Below are 23,469 nucleotides of genomic sequence, written 5' to 3'. Positions count from 1 at the left end.
TTTATATAAACAGTTTATTTATTCTAAACAGCAACACAGACAGAATGCCATATAAACACAGAGGAAGTGATGCAGAATAAGGATGCTGGCTGACTTTGGATCTCGGAGGCTCTTAAGCAGTAACGGCCTAGTTTCTCAAAGATACAAAACCAAATTCAGTGAGGGAAGGGGGTGGAGGGCATGGTTTTTGTGGTGGTTTTTTTTTTTTTTCCATACAGCCAGCTAGAGGCTAAATATAGTTCTAACATTTTAAAGCATGCCTGCATCAGAGAGCAAAGGAACTAGAGATACTAGTGAATTTATAGAAGTATAAAAGTTTGTAATTTTACAGCAGTTGAAATACTGACATCAATATTAAAATAAAAGCAAGTTTTACATAACAATCAAAAATACAAAAGACTGAAGGAAGAGACCCTGTATGAAAAAACTGGGGGCAATTCAGCAAATTTAGAACTGTATACAAGTGGCGAATATGGAAAATGGCACACATACAACCCCCTCCCCTAAGTGGATATTAATTGTACATAGCAACATTAGATTTTGCAAAAGTTTTGTAAACAAGTTCTTGCCAAACCAATCCCTTCCTTTTTATGATGCTGCATGACAGATGCTTATGATGGTGCAAACTTCTTGGCTTGTGCTCGAACCCTCTTTTCATATTCCACTCTGTTTTGGCTGAATAGAAGAGAGGAGAAAGGGTAATTGTATCTTGAGAAATCAAGAGACTATATTACAATTATTCTAGTTATTTTCAATACGAAACCAAGTCATTGCTGAAGGCAATTAGATAGGAATTCACTGAACAATGTAATATATTAAAAGTTTTTTCTGGACTATTACTCTGATAACTTCCTTTGGAGGGAAGTACTGTTTAACTAGTTACTTCCCAATCTCCATCTGTTGTCAAATGAAGGTACTTTGAATTCATACCACACCAGTCTCTATGAAAAGTTCTGTGCCTGCTCTTTCTCAAGGCCAGCTTTACCCTACATGTTAAGCATTTGTTTTCCGCTCCCCATGTTAAGACCTGAAGTCATTAACAAATATAATTAACAGTATCCTAACAGTACAAAGTAGCTGATGAGAGCAGTTCACTAACGGTACACTTCATATGATTTTAAAACACCATCTTTACTGCTTTGGAGAGAGAGAGAGGAAGTGCTCTTTAAGAAATGGGACGATAGTAACAGTATGGTAGTTTCAGCCTTCATTTTGAAGACCCCAACTCCCAGCGTTAAGCTTATCCTGACCTCCCATTCCAAAAGTTAGCTCAACGTTCTGAAAAACCACTGTAGTTCCCCAAGTCTATCTACAGAACTGTGATCAGTTATGAAGCCCCAGCCTCAGTACATAAAAGGGCAAATTGTTTTCTATTCTTGGACCAACAAGGGATGGCAGTAGTTTAGTAGAGCATCCATTTACATTCAGCACCACATTTTTTATTATTGGCCGTCAGAAGCGTCAGTGAAGAGCCAAACAAAACTTTGTTACCATCACTCTTGTACCAAGAGTAGTTTACAGTGAGTGGCTTTTGCAGACAGCTCTGCAGTAAAACTGAACTTAACTCTGCAGGTATGAAGGCTTCCTGCAGTAAAAGGAAAAAAAAAACAAAGGCAGCACAGTATCCCCTCGGAAGTCAGTGGTCTGGGGAGAAGAAGAAACGAAGCAAACTGATTACACCAATGAAGAGTTAGGAGTGACCAGGCTGAAACCACTCTGGCTGCTGCTCAGGAACAGGCGTACAGAGCTTATTCTAAGATTTTTCTCACAGTTCTATTGTGTTGTCACATGGGAATACAACCCAGGTGCTGGACCTCACACCCTCAGAATCCACACAGAAGAATGCCAGCCGTACGAGACTGCACACCTGCAGGACAGCAAGGCGGTCAGCACATTCAGAGTGCTGAAGTTAGAGTGACAGTACCAAAGCTATCCTGAGAATGAGAACAAGTATTCTTATTTGAATGCAAAGCTTATTCTCGTATAGCTCACAACTTGTCTAAAAACCACAGAATCATAGAATAGTTAGGGTTGGAAAGGACCTTAAGATCATGAAGTTCCAACTCCCCTGCCATGGGCAGGGACATCTCACACTAAACCACGTCTCCCAGGGTTCTGTCCAACCTGGCCTTGAACACTGCCAGGGATGGAGCATTCACAACTTCCCAGGGCAACCCATCCCAGTGCCTCACCACCCTTACAGTAAAGAATTTCCTCCTTACATCCAATCTAAACTTCTTCTGTTTAACCTTTAACCCGTTACCCCTTGTCCTGTCACTACAGTCCCTAATGAAGAGTCCCTCCCCAGCATCCCTATAGGCCCCCTTCAGATACTGGAAGGCTGCTCTGAGGTCTCCACGCAGCTTCTCTTCTCCAGGCTGAACAGCCCCAACTTCCTCAGCCTGTCTTCGTACGGGAGGTGCTCCAGCCCCTGACCATTCTCGTGGCCTCCTCTGGACTTGTTCCAACAGTTCCATGTCCTTTTTCTGTCGAGGACACCAGAACTGCACACAATGCTCCAGGTGAGGTCTCACGAGAGCAAAGGGGCAGGATCACCTCCTTCGACCTGCTGGTCACACTCCTTTTGATGCAGCCCAGGATAGGGTTTCTTTCTGGGCTGTGAGCGCACACTGAAGCCGGCTCATGTTTGGTTTCTCATCAACCAACACCCCCAAATCCTCCTCTGCAGGGCTGCTCTGAATCTCTTCTCTGCCCAACCTGTAGCTGTGCCTGGGATTGCTCTGACCCAGGTGTAGGACTCTGCACTTGACATGGCTGAACTTAATAAGGCTGGCATCAGCCCACATCTATTTAAAACAGTCCTGTGTCTTCCCCACTATTTATCAAATGCCAAATTACAGACGCATATATAATCCTGCTCCGTTTTGCTGCTTCTACCCACTATGTAGTAAGAGACATACTCTCAGACTGCAGAAATACAGTAACTCACCTAAAACACTATGCATGTCCAAAAGCCATGAAGAGGATAAATGGAAAACTATATATATACATATTTGAAGTAGCAAAATTTATGTGCAATATTTATTCTCAGTGTTTTTTGTTTTTCTAGAAGCACAATAAAGAAGAAGCTAGAAAGACTAGCAGATTGGTTTTGTGTATATATATATATATATATATGCAGGTAGAAGCTGATAAAAACCCCACATGAACTGTCTATACATGTAGAAAACTATTTTGCCTAATATTCCTTCAGAAGTGGCTTTAAGAAAAAAAAAGGGGGCAGGAGGGGACCCTGCCTCCTTATTAGTGGCTCCTAGAAGCGCTGGTACAACTGTGGCCACCTGACTATCCTCCATGTGCACTCAGTCCCCATCAAGTCTTCAGTTGATACTTCACTAACACTGAGCAAAGCTTTTAATTAAACGCAGGACTTGCTACCCATCCCTAGGTTTCCTTTTCACTAGGATCCTATAGCAGACATTTCTGACATAGCCTGCACATGAAGTCTCATGAAATGTCATTTTTCAAACTTGGCTCTCTCCCGACACCTCTTTTCTGTCCAGAATGGCAATTCCAGATTTCAATCTTGTCATAATTTCAGTAGCTGTCAGTGCCAAAAGCATTTGTTTAAAGCCTTTTGCTCCCCCACAGATTCTGTATCAGCCCCAATGATCCATTTTTAATGGTGAGAAAAGAAAAAAAAAAAAAAAAAAAAAGGTCCTTTTTAGCTCCCAGATGATCACTGCCATATCACCAGTGCAAGCTTCGCTCTGCTGAAGCTATGAGCTTTTTGTACTTCTTAACCTATTCTTTTGGAATATCTAGTTTTCACAAAATGCCACATATTTCCTACAGCAACCACAGCAGCTCTCCCTTACCCTTATAGGTACCCATTACTGGACAAAAGTTACTCCTACACTGATGAACAGGACTTATCACCTAATTCAGTCTCCTCTATCACTGGTCTCATAATTATGTCTCATCACTACTACTCAGCCTTTAGGGGAAAGGTTTCTGTGTTTGGCTAGAACCATGATGAAAATCATGGTCTAACTGAAGGAGTCTTCACACGTCATTGCTGTTGCAATGCTATTAAAAGCCCCACTAGCTTATTAACCATGAAGTTACCATTTTGTTCAAGTTTAGCACAAACCAGGCATCTCCACAGAATAAGTCGCAAAGAAAATTCCCCTCATCATTCCTAAAAATATTAGCATGTTATACTGTAAGTAACAGACAGCTGTAGGCAATATGAAAGCTTTCAAGCTGATAAGCAAAGATACTTACCAGTAAATTGTGTAAGCCTCTGCTTGAGCTGGGTCTTGAATATTTGGTTCATTTAGAAGTTCTTGTATTCCTAACAAGATCTGTGGCAGAAGGAATAGAAGTAACATAGGCATGGATATTACTAAGAGACATTCAACAAAAAAAAAACCCTTAGAACTCAACTGTAGAAACAGTGAATATCTTACATCAGATAAGCAAGCAAAGCAAATAAAAGGGCTAAATATATGTCTAAGTACAAATAATGACCTGTTTAATTGTGATTGCTGGCCTCCAGTCCTTATCCTCCTCTAAGATGGAGAGACACACTGTGCCTGAAGGATACACGTTTGGGTGGAATAATGGTGGTTCAAATTTACCTGATGAGGAAGAGAGAATTACTTGCATGCAGCACTAAGACCAAGATCAGCGAGCTGGTTTATATAGGGCAGGAGAGCAATGGGCAAAGACACCCCTACCCCCAAAAAAACCCACAGAGATTTCTGGTGCTATTAATATTGGTTTTCTTCTTGGCTCAGCCTGCACCTAAAGCAGTAACTTCATCACACCTGTGGTATCAGCCCAAGCAATGTAACACTGTTGTGACCTTTAATCTTCTGGGTTAGGAATGGAAACTACCAAAATAGTCTACAGTAGCTTTATGATAAAGACCTTTTTAACCAATCCTGTCTTTACAGCCTCACGGAGAACGGAATGCCCTTTGCTTATCTCTTCTCACTTTAAAATACTGCAAGTTCTACACAAAGATGACTTGAGCTCCTAGCATTTTTTTCAGTTTCACGTTTCCTTAATGTATAAACAAGAGGAACCAAATTCAACTTGCAAGGCTGACTCACTGAAGAATTAGGCTTGTGCAACTCTTCTTCTGCCACTCAATCTATATTCTGCCATTTCTCTAATGTTTACAGGATTTAAATGCAACAGCCACTATGAAATATCTACATGTTAATACAGTTTTCTAATTCATCTGACATCACTGAGCAGCTCATAAGCAAGATTTACTTGTGAAGTTCAGTAGGAACTCAGAAGCTGCATTGGTATGAAGTCTTACCAGTCACATATACATCCTATCTTAAGGCATGGCAGTTTATTTAACACTTGCACGATGGGCTAGTTGGTGTTTCTCAAGATATTAACGTTAAATATTTTCTAGTTAAAACATGTTTCCTTGTGTATTTAGGTGGTAACAAAAGGAGTTGCCAGGACAACCAATACAGCTGAAACACTAAAATGAAATGAGAAATGAACCACTGTCAAAGGAGCCATCTGTATTCACTGTCATTGATTTGACATGGAAGCCAATTTGAGAAACAAAAACTAGGCAAGGCAATAAATACTTTCAGATTTCTAAAGTAAGTACTTTTGAGATGGGATAAAGCAAACTCAAAAAACTCAAATGCCTCAAACCTGAAGATATCTGTTGCACATAGTGTCAGAAAAAGAACAGATCCATATTTTAGAGCAAGTTGATGAAAAGGTTAAAAGTTGACGAAATTTTTTCTATTTAATATTTTTTCTAAGTTCTTGCCTTCTGAGTTCTTGGCTTAGAAGACCAACTTAACATTAAGAACACACAAACGGCTTTAGTCTAACAATGCCTACCTGCCAGTTTCCAAACAGTACTGATCAAGTAGTGAACACCTCAAGTGCTGCTTTTGTCAGACTTTGAGGAAAGACACACAGTAATTAACCTCCCATCACAATTTTGTTACACTGAGCCGTTAAGTTATTTCATCACAACTTTCTAAATGCAAAGTGATGGGTGGGGAAAAAGAAAAAAGAAACTTTCTGTTAAATAGAAGATATCTGTAAGAAAGTAATTACCATTCATAGAACTTAGTGGACTAGTTTAACATTGTTCCAACAAACCTGTGGGGTTTAGTCATTTTACTTACATTTTGGGGGTGAAGAAGGGTAGTCATCCTTGAAAAGCATCCGTAATTTAAATAAGCCTCCTTCCCATGGTGTCTATAAGGAGTTACGGTAGAGTTTAGATTACACCAAAGAGAAGTCAAACTTCTGGAAAAAAGCTCATCAGGAATATAATTTCTCAGACAAAGTGCAAGACATCTTTTTGCTATACAGCAGGAAATAGCTGTCCTACACTGTAGCATGCTGTCTAGGCTGAGACAAGTTATCCTACCTATACAACAAGCTGAAGAATTAAAACGCTGCTTTTCCACTTCATTACAGCTAGTAGCTGCTGCTGAGTCTTCAGCAGAGCCAGGATCACTGGTGACAATTCCATAAACAAGTAAAATTTTCATAGTACACAGATGAACAGAATAATTCTGAAGTTTTACATGTGTCTGGTTTCAGCTGTATTGGAGTTAATTTTCTCCCCAGTAGCTGAGAGGGTGCCTAGTGGCTGGTCCTGGTGGTGGTTTTGGCTTTAATATGAGAATAATGTTGATAACACAACAATGATGGTTTAGTTGTTGCTCAGTAGAGCTTACACTGATCAAGAATTTTTCAGTCTCTCATGCTCTGCAGTGAGAAGGGGCACAAAAAGCTGGGAGGAAGCAGAGACAGGACACCTGACCAAAATTAGCCAAAGAGATATTCCATACCACAGCATGTCATGCTGGGGATAGAATCTGAGGTGAGTTACCTGGAAGGGACCGATCACGGCCCTGGTCAGGCTGCTGAGCAACTGCACTGTGCAGCACTGCTGGTTTTCTAAATTTTCTCCTTTTCTTTGTTGTTGTTCCCTACTACTATTATTGTCAGTATTGTTATTGTTGGTATTACTTCTATTATCCTTAGATTTTACTTAATTTCATTTATGAAACTGTTCTTATCTCAACCCACAGGTTTTATATTTTTCTGATTCTCCTGCCCATCCCACCTGGGAAGGCAGGAAATGAGCTACTGGCTGGGCTTAAATCATGCAAGATGATACACGTTCACTGAGGAAGGTGGAATTATACCGCCACTTAAAATAAGTTTGAGAAGATAGGATATGGATACACCCCTTAAGCACGTGGATGTAAATGGCTTCTATTTTGCCTCATGAGAACGTGGCTAAAACCCACAAATGAACAAAAACTTTAGACAGCACTGTAGTACCACTACATGTAGTACGAGGTTCACTAGCCTAAACTAACCCTGTCTGCACTTGGTAGCAAGTAGTTTCACAGATTCCATCTTTTTGGGTTACAGAAGCTTTTTATCCCCATCAGAAACTGCGAAGAGCACTGATAAGAGCAGTTCCCGTGCTACAGACAAAATAAGACAGCACTATTCAAAAAGTTCACATAATCTAGAAAAAGCATCCCACAAAGGACAAAAAGGGTGTCTCAAAAATATATTTCCTTGTCATCTTAGTTGGAAATAAGGAAAAAAAAGCCTATCTTCTGACAAGCGGATCTCTGGTAAGTGTAGAAACAGTGAAAAGTTTATTGCGTATGTAAAATTCAGACCCCTTCTCTAACTTGCCCTTGCTATGGAAACACTGCAATGAAAATAAGTGTTAATTCTTTAAAGTGAACCTGAGTAAAAATCAAATCCTATCCTCAGGAGCAGCCAGCTATGTTTGAAGGCCACCTTAGGAGGACATCCCCAACTCTTTTCTACCATTGTTATATACATTTTTAGCAGAAGAAAAAAAAAAAGTAAACAAACAAAGAGCAAACAAACACACCCCACCCCCCCCCAAGCACTCCACTGTCATTGGTATTCATTGTGCAAATTCTCAAACTGGAATAGGAAGAAAATGTGCTATGAATACCAAAATAACCATGGTTTAGAAAGCAAGTAAGTTTCATTTCACTTGCTATTTTATATTTGAAGAACTTGTTCTGAACAGCTGTAGTCAGTTGTTAACAACTAGAAATATTTATTCTCTCGTATTTCCCAGAGGAAACAAACTTGCCCATTTAGAAGAGAGGAGCCTTTTGGTACGATGAACTTTTCGCATTCTGTTTGCTTTCAGTCACAGGGGAAGACAAATAGCTTTTAATAGTTTCTTCAAGTAGAACACCAGACAGTCAATCAAGCTTTTATTGTCTTTCTCACAGAGCAACATACCTTACAGATGAAAGACAGCAGATACTCAAAAGCCTTACTAAGATAATAGCATGACAGCAAGATTGTGTTGTGTAACTGGACAGGTTACAGATGTTCTTGGAGTCAGATTCTGGGTAGTTAACAAGTGATTTGCTGTAAAAAAAAAGTGAACGAAGATATCCCAGGACTAACACAACTTCAATTTTTGATCTGACTGACAAGAAATCATTTTGGTGGTTTCAACTACTCATGTGTCTCAGGGGAAGCAGGTGCACTACAGCACGCCTCCAGAGAGGCAACAGAGAGCCTCTGGCTGGTCTGGTAGAGACAAACAGGGCACACTGCTTCTTGTTAGAGACAGCATTTTTACTCAAGTGAAAACCCCAATTTTTAAAATATCAGGAATCACGTGAGCAAAACTAACCTTTTCCTGGTGTGATGCATTTCCTAGGATGCAAGATGTTGACTTTAAGGATCTTGTTTGCTCCACTTTGTGGTTTATAACACTTTAAAGCACTAGCATGAAGATATTATATAGGTATTTAAAAGTGACATCATGATAAAGTACATAACTAGCTATGAGGAGGGATAATCTTGTTTTGGCAGAATGCAAGTGGATGAGTCTTACCCCTTTCTTTCCTGGAATAGCACATTCCCAGTTCATTAGATTCATTGTGCCATCTGGATTTTTCGTGGGTACCGCTACAAATCCCTGAAGTAAGGCAAAAAGCCAACGGGTGAGGATTTTGGAAGATGTACTTGGAATACTTCATGACATATTTTATCTTTACAGTTATTTCTTTTTGCACTACATAGCTTTAAATGTGGGGTTTTTTTATTAAATAAAAAAGAAAAAAAGCAATATAGGAAAAAATCACATCAGGGTAGAAAATGAAAAAAATCTTCATCAGAACTCCAAACCAACTGCAGAGTCAGAAATTTCACAGTTCTCATACTTACAAACGGATGATCTTTTCTCCAGGCTTTTCTCTCCTGTGCCAGTCTGCTAAGAGCTATGCCAGACATATTCACAGTCCTTCTAAAAGAAAATAATTGCTTTTAGTATAAACTTTTCCTTATAGTGTAAACAACACACTGTACCATCTGTCTGTAAGCCCTGCTCACTTCAGGAGTTTCAACGTGTGTTTCCAAGACGCGCATTTCTGCACATCCTGCAGAAGTTAAAATCAAGAATAACATCAAGTTTCCTACATCAGCAACCTCTTAGTTACCGGTCTTGACCTACAAAATACTATCCCCACCTTGTGTTTTGTATCTGAGTCACATCTTAGAGACTACTTCAACAGTAGCTTGGCAACAGAAACACTATCAGTAATGAGAAAATCATTCAGACATCCTACTTGCACAACTGATAAACACCTATCTCCTTCCTACACCACAGAAAGTTCAGCTGTCTTCTGCAGGCAAACACCTGTATTGCTCCTGTCTCTGGCAAACAGAGGGAACAATGCATGTTATTTTTAGACTGAAAATTCCTGTTGAAAGCCAGTATTCTACACAAAAGCAATAAAGACACAGCAATTAACAAGATCATCTCAGTTTCACAGCCATGCCACTACAGAACTTGTAGACAGCAATACAGAAGAGCACTCAGGAACAGCCACTGGCTCACTCATTCTACAAAGCAGGTTTTAAACTCCAGTATAAACTGAATGATCTTTCTACACTTCCAATGCCTTACTAACAGCCAAGCATGTCTTACTTGGTGACTCAGACTATAGAAGAAACACATACAGCATAGATTACTGCTACAGATGACACAAGAACAGTTCTAGCCACAATGGCTGCAAGAGTGGTCCCTTCAAATTCCCAGAGGATTCTCCATTCACCCAGAACAGTAAGAGTTTATTTTTCACTATCCAACTGTATCTAAACCTAGGGTTTCACTAGCCACATGGCCAAAACAAACTCCAGCTAAGATTTTTAATCCTCCTCCCTACTGCTCTTCCACCCATTTTAAATAAGAGCTGATAATTGGCAGCTGGAGAAGTCAGGTCAATTTATTCTCAACTCCACACATAGAGAGCAAGCCTTTATGACAGCCAGGAGAGTAGCATTCTTCCACCAAACAAACTCACAGAATTAATGAGTGTTACCACTCCATTAAAATAAACATTTAAGCACTCACCAGTAATTAAGCAAAGCTCACGTTCTATTACCATGTAATTACCTGTAAAAATATTGCAGTCTATTACTAGAACCATATGAACTGTAGCTCACAAAGATCCTTATTTTAAAAATCTCACACATCATCTAACATGATGCTCATGCTTAAAAGATTAACCAAGCACTAACCTATTCCATGCATGTACATACCGCTTAAGATTTTAGCCTGTTGACATGCAGATGTGGAGTCACTGAAAAGATACCACCAGAACAAAAAGACCTCTCCCTTAAGCAAATTATATAGGGAGTAGTTTTAAGGATTTTGTGAGCCCATGCGCATTAACAAATGTCAATGAACTACTGAACACACATCAGAATTTTAGTGGTGCTTCCACCTGGTGGTTCCCTGCACGAACACAAACCTGCCCCTAACAATCTGAGGGCCTCTTTCTGCTTATAAACCACTCCAATGTCATTCCCATAGTTCAATAACTCAGCTGCCTCTGCTGCCAAGACACGCCTTACAGGACACTTTCCAATACGTGAATTGTACTTCCTGTGGCCAACAGCCAATTAATGACGTGCACCTAAGGGGGAACGCCAACTTCTCAGAGCACATAAACAACCTGTGTCCTGCAGAGCATCACCAATCAATAACCACTTCACGGGTAGGGGGTGAAGGTGTCCCACTTGCTTTGCAGCTGCTCATGCACCACACTCTATCCTAGTAAATTAAACTTCCTTCCCCCCCCCCCCCCCCCCCATGTTCTATGAATACCTTTTCAAGTTTTGGGACATTTGTCTTGGTTAAACACTGACAGGATACATCCAAAATTTCAGTGCGTATGAGACAATGGGCTTCATGTATATGGTCTCCACAGATTTTGGTTACCCTGACAAGGGCAGACAAACATCTAAAACATCACTACAAACTACTAACAACAACAGATTAGAGACAAAAACAACTGAAAGCCCACTTCAAAAATTAAATTCCTGTTAGGTAAGCATCCCCTCACAAGCAAATCAATCCATTAACAAATGGCTAGTACATACTCTCTAGCAGCTCTTCAATAGAAGAATTTAACTTTAGTTCTCCTGGAGCTTGAAATAGGACAGAGACCGACCACCTCGGTATGTATTTTGGTTTCAGACATTATGAAGGAACAGGAACTGAGTATTAAAGCTGAAGATATGATATTCTCACTGCTACTTTTAACTTCTTTAGTAATTTACGTGATTTGTTTGTTTTTTTTTCCATGTCTCTCCTTTGGAATAGGAGCATGCCCAAATATCTGTACATGAACTTTAGCTTTTGTAAGCTTCTGAAATACCTCAACAAATGCAAGAAATCTCAATTAACCTGATATAGTTACAATTTAAAAGCAAATGCATAAGCACAGCACATGCCACCATGACACAAACAAATAACATCTCTCCCCCCCCCCCCCCCCCCCCCCCCAGTTCTTAGGGTTTAGTTGTGTTGGTTTGGGGGTTTTTGGTTTCTTGTTTTTCTTTGAATCACATCAAATTCGTTTTCTTCACCTTAAAAATTTACTGCTATCGAATTCCCAAGGTAATTATGTGCTATGTCACTGGGAGGAACACAAACTTTTGCACTGGAGGAACTATACCAAGCCTACCTTACACAGGCCTAACAGACCAGTCTTCACATTTTGTTTGGTTTTAATCCCTCCTTGACACAGCCCAGCTTTAAGAGGTAGCAACATCCCTTTTAATGCTATGAATTCATTAGAAAATTAACACAAACTTCCAAATTCACTCAGTAGCTCAACTCTGCTGCTGTTACTACCAGCTATTTTGGAAAGAACAAAACCAAACCAACACACTCATAGGAATAAACTACGTTCGCTTGGACATCATCTTACCCATCTATACCTTCCGGGGGGCAGGGGACAGGGGAACCTACTTCCACACACAAAAGGTAAGTCTTGCAAAGAAGCATTCCCGTTCCACAGGAACAGCTATCACACCCATAATTCTGACCCATGACAAGTCTCTAAACACACCAACGATGTGCTTTTTAAGCCTCAAAAACTTTCAATAGCTCTTATTAATTCCGAACAGCGAGGGGGAAAAAATCGTTAACGTTCCTAGCCTCACATTTTTACTTTGGAGATTAAATACTGACACGGGGAGGGGAAATTAAAAAAAAAAAAATCAACTGGAGTAGTCTGCCCCAAAACGAGGCAAACTTTATTTTCCCAAGAGTGGAGAATACCAAGGTCTGACATTTAATCAGAGCGCTCTAACTCTGGACTGAAAGTCTCTTCCTGTCTGCGGCATGAAAAGACAGAGGCGGTACCAGCCAAACGGCTACCCGAGTCGCAGAACAACAATAGGAACGGCACAGCCATACGTCTCGGTGCGGGGGGTTCCCGCGGCGGGGCCGAGCCCTGCCTGCCTCCGCAGAGGGCCGCTGCGAAGAGGCCACGGCCAACGTCCGAGGCCTACACAGGGCACCCCGGCGTCCGCCCGCTCGCTCCTGGGCGTGTACTCGTTGGGGCGGGGGCCGCTCCGCGCAGACCCGGTGGTACGCAGACCTTCCCAGAGAGCTCGGCCCGCGGCGACGGAGGCCTCCGGGGGCGGGCCGCGGGAGACGCAGAGCCCGCCTCAGGCGGGCAGCAGTGCGCTGGCAGGCCCCGTCGCACGGCCGCAGCAGAAGCCACCAGGCCCGCATGCCCCGCAGCCGCCCGTCCCTTCGCGACACAGGCAGCGAGCGCCAGCCCACGTCCCCTTCACTCAGGCCATGGGGCCACCTACGAACCGCTCCAGGCCCCACCGTCCCAGGCCCCGCGCCCGACCAGGCCTCACCGTGATCTGCCGTAGCACTCGCGCGTGTCCCGGATTGAAGCGGCAGCGAATGACCCGGATGTTCCCGACTCGGCTCCCCCCCTTTGTCTCTGGTCCGGAGTTTCCCTCCCTCCCTCCCTCCCTCCCTCCCTCCTCGGCGCGGAGCGCGGCCGTACCGCGTGTCCCTCAACCCGACCCGTCCGTACTACTGCGCCGGCGCGGTATGACCCTAAGCCCGACCCGTCCACCACGCTTTACGCATCCTCGCTGCGCAGGACCCAGAGGTGACCATAATAATGCCTGAGCAGGGAGAGCGGGAAAGAACGCAGCCGGGCTCTGCCCAGCCTCGCCGCTTCCCCCCCAGCCCCCGCCGGCAGACCGAGCAAAGTTTTACCTCGGGCGCCGCGAGTTCCCCGCGCCCTGACCCGCCCCGGTCCCTCGGAGTGCCCTAGCGCGATTCCGGCGGCACGGGCCTGGGCCTGTCCCCGTCCCTTCCCCCCCACTGCACCCAGCCGCGCCTCTGATTGGAGAACGGGTCCCTCTGCCTGGGCGGGGCTTTCGCAGGTGACGGGCAGGCAGGAGAGCCTATCAGAGGGGGGCAGGGGGCGGGGCCAAGCGTCCCGCCCTCGGCCGGCCCGGAGGCCGCTGGAAGCCCCGGGAGCAGCCGCGGTTTCCCGTGGTGCAGCCTTTATGCTGCCGAGACGTGAGCAGCGGATCTGAGCGCTTCCTGCTCGCAATTTCTTGTTTCCCGTTGGGTTTTGGGGGGTGGGGGTGTTTCTATTCGGGTTTTAGGAATGACTCTTCAGTGGTGTGAGTCACGTTCTGTTCTCATCTGTTTTTCTGATTTTAATGAAACAGAAGCAATTTAAGTGCTGAAACCTGCTCTTGGCCATGCCTTGCAGTGGTTTATTGAGCTGGGTTCTATGCAGCGTTAAAGTTCAAAATGGTTCATCTTCTTAGGAACCTTGTTGCCCAACATCCCTCCTAGTGAGCGGGCACCAGCTGAGATTATCTTGGGCACATTTAAATACCTACTGGAGGAATTCTGGTTCTTCATAACCCCAGGCAGGCAACTGGGGATCAGTCACAACTGGCACCTAAGGCTGGCAGAATGAATCTAGGCACTGCTGGATGTTTAGTTTGGATTTTGTTCTATTTCACTTTTAAAACTCCCATTTAAATTTTTATTTCCTTTTTGCTTTTTGTATCACCACTTCCAATACAATGTAGAATCCTTCTGCTGGCAAAGATACCAGAACAGTAGATTGCCTAACGGGGAGAGCATGGGTATGGGATCTTCATCACTTGGGGCTTTAAAGGCAAGTTAGACAGTGGGTGTTACAATTGTTGCCATTCCTGCTTTTAGCCAAGGGGACAAGCTCCTTTCAGGCTTTTTTTCCCTCTGAACAATTCATATTCTTGTTTATATTTATTTTGGTTTTGTATCCTACAGAAGGGATGCAGAAGGTGAGTATTCTTTCTGGCTTAAGCTGACAAAGCAATGGATATTGCTTGACATAACAAGATCTTTGTTTAAACGTCAAATCCATGTTGACTAGCTAATGATATAAAACATCTTATTGCCAGCAGAGATGGAAAAGGACGAACTGCTTCCAAAGCTTTCACAGACCTTTTTGTAATAGCTCATCAACAAAAACTCTCATTCCAGGATGGGTCTTGAGTTTGTCCCCGGAATCGCACATCTGCCAAGTGCAGAGAAAGAGTTGAAAATGACTTTGGATTCACCTCCACTGGTGAGGGCTGGCCTTAGGCTCGAATTCCTCCCTTGAAGGTGGGTGGTTTCAGCATCTTCCTATTGCAGTGAGAAATATGAAAAGTGGCATATCACAGAAAAGCTTAAGAATGAAAGCAATGATTGCACTTTCATGGAAACAAATCAAACCCTTGGGCCACTTGCCCTATTCTCATTAAGTCCTCGTTTAACTTCTCTCTGTAGATTATTTAAAAGTAATTATGTTCTCTTGGAATGAACAGTTCCTGTTCACATTTGTGCTTTAGCCAATAATGTATCACAAGGATGTAGAATGGATACCTGTCTGCCTGTGGACTCCTGTCCAGCTTTCTCTTTTCCTAATGCATGCACACCTATGGCAGCATCTGTCTTAATTTCTTTATTCGTTTTAACTAGTTACGTGCTGGAGAAGAGATGGAAGACAGCAGCTATGTGTACAGAAAGCATCCCAGAAATCACAAATTACTTGGGGAAACAGGGGAGCTTCAAAGATCTTCATGAGAACACCAGCTGCAGGCTGATTCATTGAACAGTCACTGGATGCTATCTCACTAGGATGTTACTTGGTGAAAATCTATTTTGAATGTCTGGTGGCGTCTTTGCGCTAATTTGGAATAGAAACTTTCAGCAGGGATTGTTAAAGTGCTATAGTGGCTATGCCAAATCAGACTAAATATCACTCTAGCCAAGAAATCTTTTGCCAGTAGCAAATGCCCATAGTAGAACCAGGACAAACATGTACTCCCCTGTATACTTCTCCCAGTGATTCCAGTGACATTACCAAAAGCAATGAGTTTTAGGGGAAGCTGTTAACACACTGCTTTACAGGATTTATCTCATGTGATTGTGCAGATTCCAGACTTGGGGAACATCACATAAATACAGACTATGCATTTCTGACTGTCAGGCAAGACTTCAGCACAGTGAAAGGTGAATTTGCATGGTCATTTTCATCTTTCTTAAGTGAAACTTCCCACTGAAAGGGAAGCTGACTCCAAGTAAACTCTGGATGTTATAAAAGATACAAACAGAATGTTAGTGGCTTACTTGTTTATGTCCTCTTTATTAACTGGTTTCTGGTTGAGGGTACACATGCTCTCACTTTTGCTAACTGATGAAAACACTTGAAGCAACAGGTATGTATAGTAAGAATTTGGATTTAAAGTAGTGCTGGTTGACTGTAAAGTGCAAATACTTTTAGTAGGACAGTCTGATAAAAACAGATGCACATGTTGTTAACTTCGATTAGAGATGTTAATACTTATTTTAGTAAAATTCAAATGCAATTTGAATCATTTTAGTAAAATGACACCATCTTACCAAAGCTGCGGAATGTATAAGGAAATACTAGAATGTGCTTTGCATTTAAAATTGATTATTAAAATTGATTATATTGTTAAGATGAAATTCACCTCATATGTAACTGTACAGCCTCTCAGATTTTAGAACTCACAGGTCTTAGCTTCTCATACTTAATTCTTACTCGCAGTTTGGAAAGTAAAAGCAGTCCAGTGGTCTTCTCAGTGCTAATACTGAATTATGGCAGAGCTGTCAAACGGCCTGAATAATTTCACCAAAATGTACTTGGTACGTAATCATTTACTTCCTTCACCCACTTCTATCTTCAAAACTTTTGCTGCAAGCATGTACTAAGTGGCTTCTTGTTTACATTTCTTATGCTATACGTTGGCCTTATTACAAAGTGTCAATTTCAGTTAGCTTAATTTTTCAGACAAAAGCTGTTATATTAAAAAGCAAAGTACTGGATTATAAAATAGATCTGAGATGTGAGGCAGGGTTATTTGGGAGCTGTGTGAAAGAAAACGTAAGCAAAGTGGTTAAAACTTGGTACATGGGTGTTTTTTGTGTGATTGTATATCCAGAGGGGACTATTTCCAACTAGAATGACCAGCAACAGTCACAGTAAATGCAAAGAAAAATACCTTAATTTCCCAGTGGATATAAATCTGAATAAACATGACTTTTTTTCCTGATGTCTTTGGGACAGCAGACAAGGATGTTTCTCCTTTCCAAAGGAAAAATATTATTGCTTTGAATCACTGCACAAAAATGCAACTACATTTTATACCTGAAATGCTACACTAGGAATGTCAGTGAAATTACGCTGTCACTGTCAACATTAATGGTTTTAGAAAACAAAGATTTAAGACATCAGACTTGAAAAGGGAAAAACAGGTTTATTTCATGCAGTTTACAATACACTAGTGTTATGAAAAGGAGGTTAAAAAAATATCCACACACATTTTAGTTGTATGTTTGTTTTAAAAATGATGGTTAACTGTAACCACCTTCAAATGATTTGGGAAGCCCTAGCAGTTTTTTATCCAGGGAAATTCCATGGATTCAGTTTCTTGTCTATATCTGTGCTAAGAGTTCTGGCTAATGCAAAAGCATTAAAACCAGATCAAAACTCAAACTTTGCTGCAGTAAGAACACTTCAGAGATAATGAATTGGCACAAAATAAAGTGTTATTGCTAATCCACTATCCAGGAAATAACGTTGCAAGTATGGCCACTTGGATATTAACACAAACAGCTGATGCACAGCTAATGTTGAGACCAGTGACTCTTGAGAAGAGTTTAAAAAAACAAATAACATCTGCAGAATTGGGTAGGTGGGCTTAGAGAGTCCATGGGAAATAGCTCTCCCATAGGAAGGCTCAGATGAGGCTTAGGATGGAAGCAGGTGGAAATAGTTGCCATTTGAGGCTCCTTCAGTTTGGTGACCTTGTTTCAGTTTCAGGTAGAAACCTTGTCGAAACCTTGTTTCAGTTTCAGGTAGACAGGCTGCAACATCTCTCTTACAGTGCCTTGGCACTCGCTTCATCCTAGCAAGTACACGAGCCAAGTTAAGTTTGAGTAAAGCTATTCATAAGCTTTTGGAAAATCCTCAGAAGGAGCAAGAATCATGCACATAAATACATTAACTCTTAACATTTCAGATGTCCAGACCTGGAAATCTCAACAAGTGCCAGGTCAGGTCAAAATTTAGGCTCAGCTTTCTAAGGTCTCTTTACCCCCAAAGTAGCAAAATAACTTTCTGAAAGGTCTCTCTCATTATAGCAGTTACTAACACACAACATCCTAAAAAGAACCCTTTGATGGGCCCAGAAAACTATGTTTGCAGCAGTATCTATTCACAGGACCTTTGAGTTTATGCCTCAGCAGACCTTGCTAAAGTAAAGGGCAGCTAAGCTGCAATGCAGTATTCAGCAACGATTTCCTGGGGCAGAATCATCTCAAGGTCTCCGTCACCAGTGCTGTTCATGACAGTTGTCAGATTTCAGCACGGGCGATAACAAAGTGCTGGGCAAGTGTACTGTCTTCTCTGACCAACCTGGGTACTGAAATTCCAAACCATACATGAACACTTGTATCTGCAACTGCTTCAGCCATTTGTAATGATTTGGAGTCTGTGAGTTGAAAGAAAACCAGAGCAGCTGCTTTTTAAACGTTATGTGTCTCCGGAACTTCAGATTAGCCCTGGAAAGGATTTTAGCCCTTAGCATTTCTGCACTGAAAATGGAAAGAGTTCCTCTATCTGACACTCATTTAAGAAAACTGAACAGTAAGATCTACTTAGCCCTTTAAAGCCTCAGTTCAGTAAGAAGCCTTTAAAGACAGATCCTGATTGTTGTGAGCCAAAGGAAAGTTATATGCCACTGATTTCAGAGAGCCTTCCACCTCTCTTTTTTTAAACTGAATATTTACACTATTTTAAGAATCTATAATCCTACAACACAAACCCAGGTAAGATCCTGACATTGTCCTTCAAGCTGGAAATAACTGCAGTTTCAGCTGTAATGAAGCAACAGGCAGAATTCTCAGCCCGTATGTATTTCAAAATTGTTGTGTTAGAAAAGACAACTGTCCCATGACCACAGTAGGGTTAAGCCAGGAAGTTTTACTCCTCCCATCCTGAGCTACCAAGTACTTTTAAAGGTGTAACAAAATCTCCTCTCTTTGCAAGTGCCCCACCTTTCAGGGCTGATTGAAGAATTTAATTTGAAAAACTTGAGAAAGATGCTTTTGATGTGGTGAGAGAATAAAATAGGAGAGTGACACTTTCTGATTTTATCGCATCTCAAGTGGACAAGCTCTCTTTCACTTACTTTCATCTCCATGAAAAGCCCAGTACTTCACTTTTGTCTCAGTACTTCTGAAGGAATCTCTTTCAGTACACCTGCACGACCGGACAGTACGCATTATAATCCAGTTTCTAAGGTCATTTCATTCATCCAGATACTACTGCGGTTTTGCATTCCAAGCTCATTTTTTTAATACTAATAAAAATAGTAGTTTGCAATTAATGTATGTTAACTTGCTGGTGGTGGCTGTACAGCTCAAAAAGAGACTGACAACTCTTCACCAACAGGTATTCAAAGAGCAGGGTTCTGTCCTGAGCAGCAGTTCCCTCAGCACACCTGCAGTCAGGGGGTTTGCTTTATCTGCTAGATGTTTTTTCTCCTGAAAAGAAGGCCCAACCAATGAAACTCTCTCGGAGAAAGAGGAGACCAATTCAATTTTGGTACCTTCAGGAAACAGTCCTGTTTCTAATCAGCCATAACTGTGCATTCACATTGCTAGAAAGGGAGCAATACAGCTCCTGTAAGGAAAACTTGAAGAAAAAAAAGGTGGATGGAGACTTTAAACTCAGTTTCTTAAAAAATATCTTTTACTAATGCTACAATGAAAGACAAAAGGAACCTTCATCATCACAAGAAACCTGAGTTTGGAAAAAAAAACCACAGTAAATTGTCCAGATTTTTTGAGTATATGATTCTCAGGGATGAAAGTTTAGTAGAGAATTAATATAAGCTCTTAAATACAATCAGGCCTTTGACAGACAATAAATTACTGCAGGATAACAAACTGCACATAATCCATGGTGACCCCACAGGAAGTGAGGGGAAATTCCATGTAACCTCTTGTCTTTTGGTTAAAAAAAAAAAAACATAAAATAATCTCTTTCACATTTACTGTGTGAGCTGCCAGGTCAGACTATACTTTTGGACAGTTATTATGGGCCAGATGCCATTCACGTCTTGGAGGCCTCAGGATGACTCATTCATTGCAGATAAGCCCTGATTTGATTGCTGCTTGAAGAAGTCAAAAGCATTTAATACAAAAATATCATCACCAGTACAGAAAACGAGCCTCTGATGAAGCTTACAGCCAACAGTATGCTACTCGTTTCCTTGCTTCTTCAAAGCAAGAAACTGCTATGGCAAATTTGAACCTCTCGTTTTTTAAACAAGTTTTGCAAGAAGTTTGTAACAGCCTTTAAGGAATTTCACTGAAAATGACGTGCTGAAGTAACCTCCTGTTCCATGGACAACACACCAAAGAACATCACTGAATATTCATATAGCAAAAGCCTAGAAAGTTAAATCACAGAATTTACATTTCCATCAGGGGTCACCCTGATTAATTGTTATGTTTTGGTATCTCTTCCTTCCTGCTTTATTTTCTTCTGCTATGATCTCTTTGTGCTCAGGATCTTAAATTCTAACCTAGAATACTGATTCAAGAATACAGGAGCTGTGTAAATCCAGAGTTCACATCACAGGCTTCCACAGTACATCTATGAACCCATCAGCTTTACACAGTCATAGGCAGTTCTCTTGAAGTAACTACTCTTCAAATGACAGAAAAGAAACAAAGGACTCCAGTTTAAGCTGTATCAGTACATCACCTCATCCTGCAAGATCTTAACAGATGAAGCAATGTTTACAAAACCTGGTGATGTAGACTGGACTCTCATGCAGTTACCTCGTTACTATAGCTAGCTTTATTTGAAATTACAATAGTCAAATAAAAGGAAACCAAACTTAGGGATTAATTCTTAATGCCTTGAAGAAGGCATATGGTAGCACTTCTATTGATCTGAAAGCTCTACATGTTCACAAAAATTAAAGCAATAATGACATTAGCAAGAACAAAAAAGCGGTTAGTTCAGGCGGTCTCAAACAGCATATTTAAATAATTTGCAGGATACCTGCCTATTAATTGTTTTCTTTTTCTTTCTTAACATCCTTGTGAGGTATTGGAAAGAAAGTGCAAAATGATTAGCCACTCATTTGCCCAAATTTGCTACAACAGGGACACAATATAAACTAGACTGCAGGTAATTTCACTGTAAAAGCATGTTTTTAAACTGAAAATACTCCAGTGGGAAAAAAAATACACCTAGAAAAGCCCACTCTTTTACATATTCTACATTTGTTCAGTTTGCTCAGTTTGTTACTCATGCTTTGCTGCTGTCATTCTGGAAAATTTCAGTGTACGAAAGAAAATATTCTGTCTCTTTTGGGTTAAATAAGAGAGACAACAGAAATGCTGATCCAGAAGGAGCACTGCAAAACAGGTATTTCAGGCATTAAAATCCACTTCAGCCAATGCCATATTACTCTGTAGAGCACATCAAGAAAACAACAAGAAACATGGTTGGCTGCAATTCCATGAGCTTGGGAGCTCAGAGAATTCAGTGGAGTCATATTGCTTAAAAACACGGTGACTACTGCAGCAGAGGAAATGTTTTAATATGCAGTTAACACAGACAACTGTTATGCTTATTTTCAGATACACAAGATAATCTGTTACTATTTCGGGGAAATTTGAGTGCTCAATTCAAGCTGATAAAATATGGGTGCCTAAAAAAGTATAAAAGTATAAACATTTCCCCCTACACAATTACATTTTTAGTAAATTCAATTCAGTTTTAACATCTTAAAAAAAAAGACAAACACTGTCTGTGTTGTTGTGGAGGGGCCAGCAGCTTCCTGTGCAGACCACATCCAAGTTGAAAAATGTGTTACAAACTCTTTCAAGCATTAGACGCATGGACAAAACATTCAGCCCATTGCTTAATCTGCTTAGTAGAAATGGTTTTTACAAATCGTTTCTGCCAAACTTTTATCAATGTATAAGAAGTCCTTAAAAAAAAAAAAAAAACGAACAAAAACTAAGCCAAACAAACAAACAAAAAACCCCAACCAACCAACCAGAATAACCACAAAAAAAGAAAAACCCAAACCATCTCAAAGAGCCAAGAGCCTGGCTGTTTGGAAATCAGGCATTTGTGTAAAGGATTACCTAGAGTAGACACCTAAATTCTGAAGTTACTGACAACGGAAACGGTAACACCTTTAGAATTCAAAACAATCTTGTAGCTTTTTGAAACTCCCACTGCTTTCATAAGTCAATGAAGCTGAGTTTTATACTATTTCATTAAGTGTTTTAAAGATGTGCTAAAGATTTTGCTTAAAACATAGTGTATTAAAAAGCTCCAGTCTTGTGTATTAACTTTCATCAAGGACAAACTAATAAAGCTGCACCAGCTATTTTCGGTGTCCTTTAACTGCATAGTTCAAACAGTATAGAAAGAGAAAGGTTGGTTACAGGTATCCTGAATGTCTGATGTATTTAAGCTTTTCAATGGGATGATTCTGTGTTCACACTCAAGGTTGACTTTAACCCCACTCGCAGAGAGAGGGATCTAGAACTAGCCAGCCATATTTCTGTACAACCTCCAGCTCTTGAAAAATGTCTATCACAATCCACAGAATTCATTGCTTATAGGCATTTCATGAAAGCACAAACACACATATGGGTACAAACATCTCAAAAGAAACAAAATGTTCAGTTGTTCATTTTCAGTGAATTTTGATTCCCTTTCCAAACATCTGGTTAAGACTGGAGCATAACTTTTGCAGGAGGAGACTGTTTCAACAGAAGGAACATCAAGAATAACTCAGATTAAGGCCATTTTCTGAGTTTAGTCTTCCCTTTGGGCATTAAAATATGCTATTAATCCAGTCAATATATACACCCTTCCTTCAGAGAAACCTCTTGTCTGCTGTGTAACTTTTTACATGCTAGTTTCAGTTGATCTCCTAGACTGTTATTACATTATAGAGTATGTCACAAAGCCATAAGGAATGTGCAGTATAACACAGTCAACTGGGGCTGCCACTGATTCTGAAACAATGTAGACCCCAAATATTTGCATTTGTGGGCTGTAATGTGTGTGTAGCACCAATTACATTGTCCTTTAAATGTTTGCAATGATTAGTAGGAAAATGTCTCCAAACTGATCAACATTGGGTCATCCAGCACCAGACATCAAGTGCTACATCTCTCAGAGGAAAATATGAGTGCATGGTCATTTCAAAAGACCAGTGTCTGTCAGCCCACAGGAGAGTACAACCATGCACTACAACCAAAACTTAACACACACTCCCACACCATCTATTCCCATAAGGTAATCTCGCAATGCTTTCAGCCAGTTGACACCAGCTTATAGGCAAAAATGGTTGAACCCAGATCAACAGAGTATTGTCTAAATCAGATTTTTTTTCTTTTGCAGCCGAGCCTCTTCAGTGTGACAATTCACTGTGTCTTGGAATAAAAGAGAAAAAAATTGTCACCATTCAATACTGTCTTCACATCCTGGAACCTCGCTCTTGCAAAATCTGAAACAGACCAATGAAAAGTCTATAAAT

The 23,469-nt window shown here is 41.0% G+C and overlaps 2 protein-coding genes and 1 long non-coding RNA gene across 5 annotated transcripts in view; 1 reads left to right on the top strand and 2 right to left on the bottom strand.

The window, feature by feature from the left end:
- UBE2I (ubiquitin conjugating enzyme E2 I) lies at window positions 1–13,355 on the bottom strand. Of its 2 annotated transcripts, none has more exons than XM_061473512.1 (7): window positions 13,213–13,355; window positions 9,214–9,292; window positions 8,882–8,965; window positions 6,141–6,213; window positions 4,495–4,604; window positions 4,249–4,328; window positions 1–675 (listed from the first exon to the last, which is right to left on the bottom strand). In XM_061473512.1, the coding sequence occupies exons 2-7, from the start codon at window positions 9,277–9,279 to the stop codon at window positions 612–614; spliced, it is 477 nt and encodes a 158-aa protein (XP_061329496.1). In that variant the 5' UTR covers window positions 9,280–9,292; window positions 13,213–13,355; the 3' UTR covers window positions 1–611. The 2 variants fall into 2 exon arrangements, with proteins under 2 accessions (XP_061329496.1, XP_061329495.1); XM_061473511.1 differs by having other exon boundaries at window positions 9,214–9,289; window positions 13,213–13,331.
- A 678-nt stretch (window positions 13,356–14,033) lies between these two features.
- LOC133279984 (uncharacterized) lies at window positions 14,034–23,455 on the top strand. Its single transcript, XR_009747029.1, has 4 exons — window positions 14,034–14,522; window positions 14,874–14,983; window positions 15,341–16,080; window positions 23,334–23,455. It is a non-coding gene; the product is annotated as an uncharacterized LOC133279984 (long non-coding RNA).
- KCTD5 (potassium channel tetramerization domain containing 5) overlaps window positions 17,123–23,469 on the bottom strand; it is a 35,830-nt gene continuing 29,483 nt past the window's right edge. For both annotated transcript variants that reach the window (XM_061474267.1, XM_061474268.1), the window contains one exon: window positions 17,123–23,439. In XM_061474267.1, coding sequence (XP_061330251.1) covers window positions 23,410–23,439 — 30 coding nt within the window. In that variant the 3' untranslated portion in view covers window positions 17,123–23,409. The remainder of the gene's footprint in view (window positions 23,440–23,469) is intronic.

The sequence above is a fragment of the Pezoporus flaviventris genome, unplaced genomic scaffold (assembly GCF_033815535.1).
Source record: "Pezoporus flaviventris isolate CSIRO_AGI_PZ_B2104156 unplaced genomic scaffold, CSIRO_AGI_Pfla_v1 ptg000078l, whole genome shotgun sequence".
NCBI classification, from domain to species: Eukaryota; Metazoa; Chordata; class Aves; order Psittaciformes; family Psittacidae; genus Pezoporus; species Pezoporus flaviventris.
This window is presented reverse-complemented; position numbering and strand designations above follow the sequence as displayed.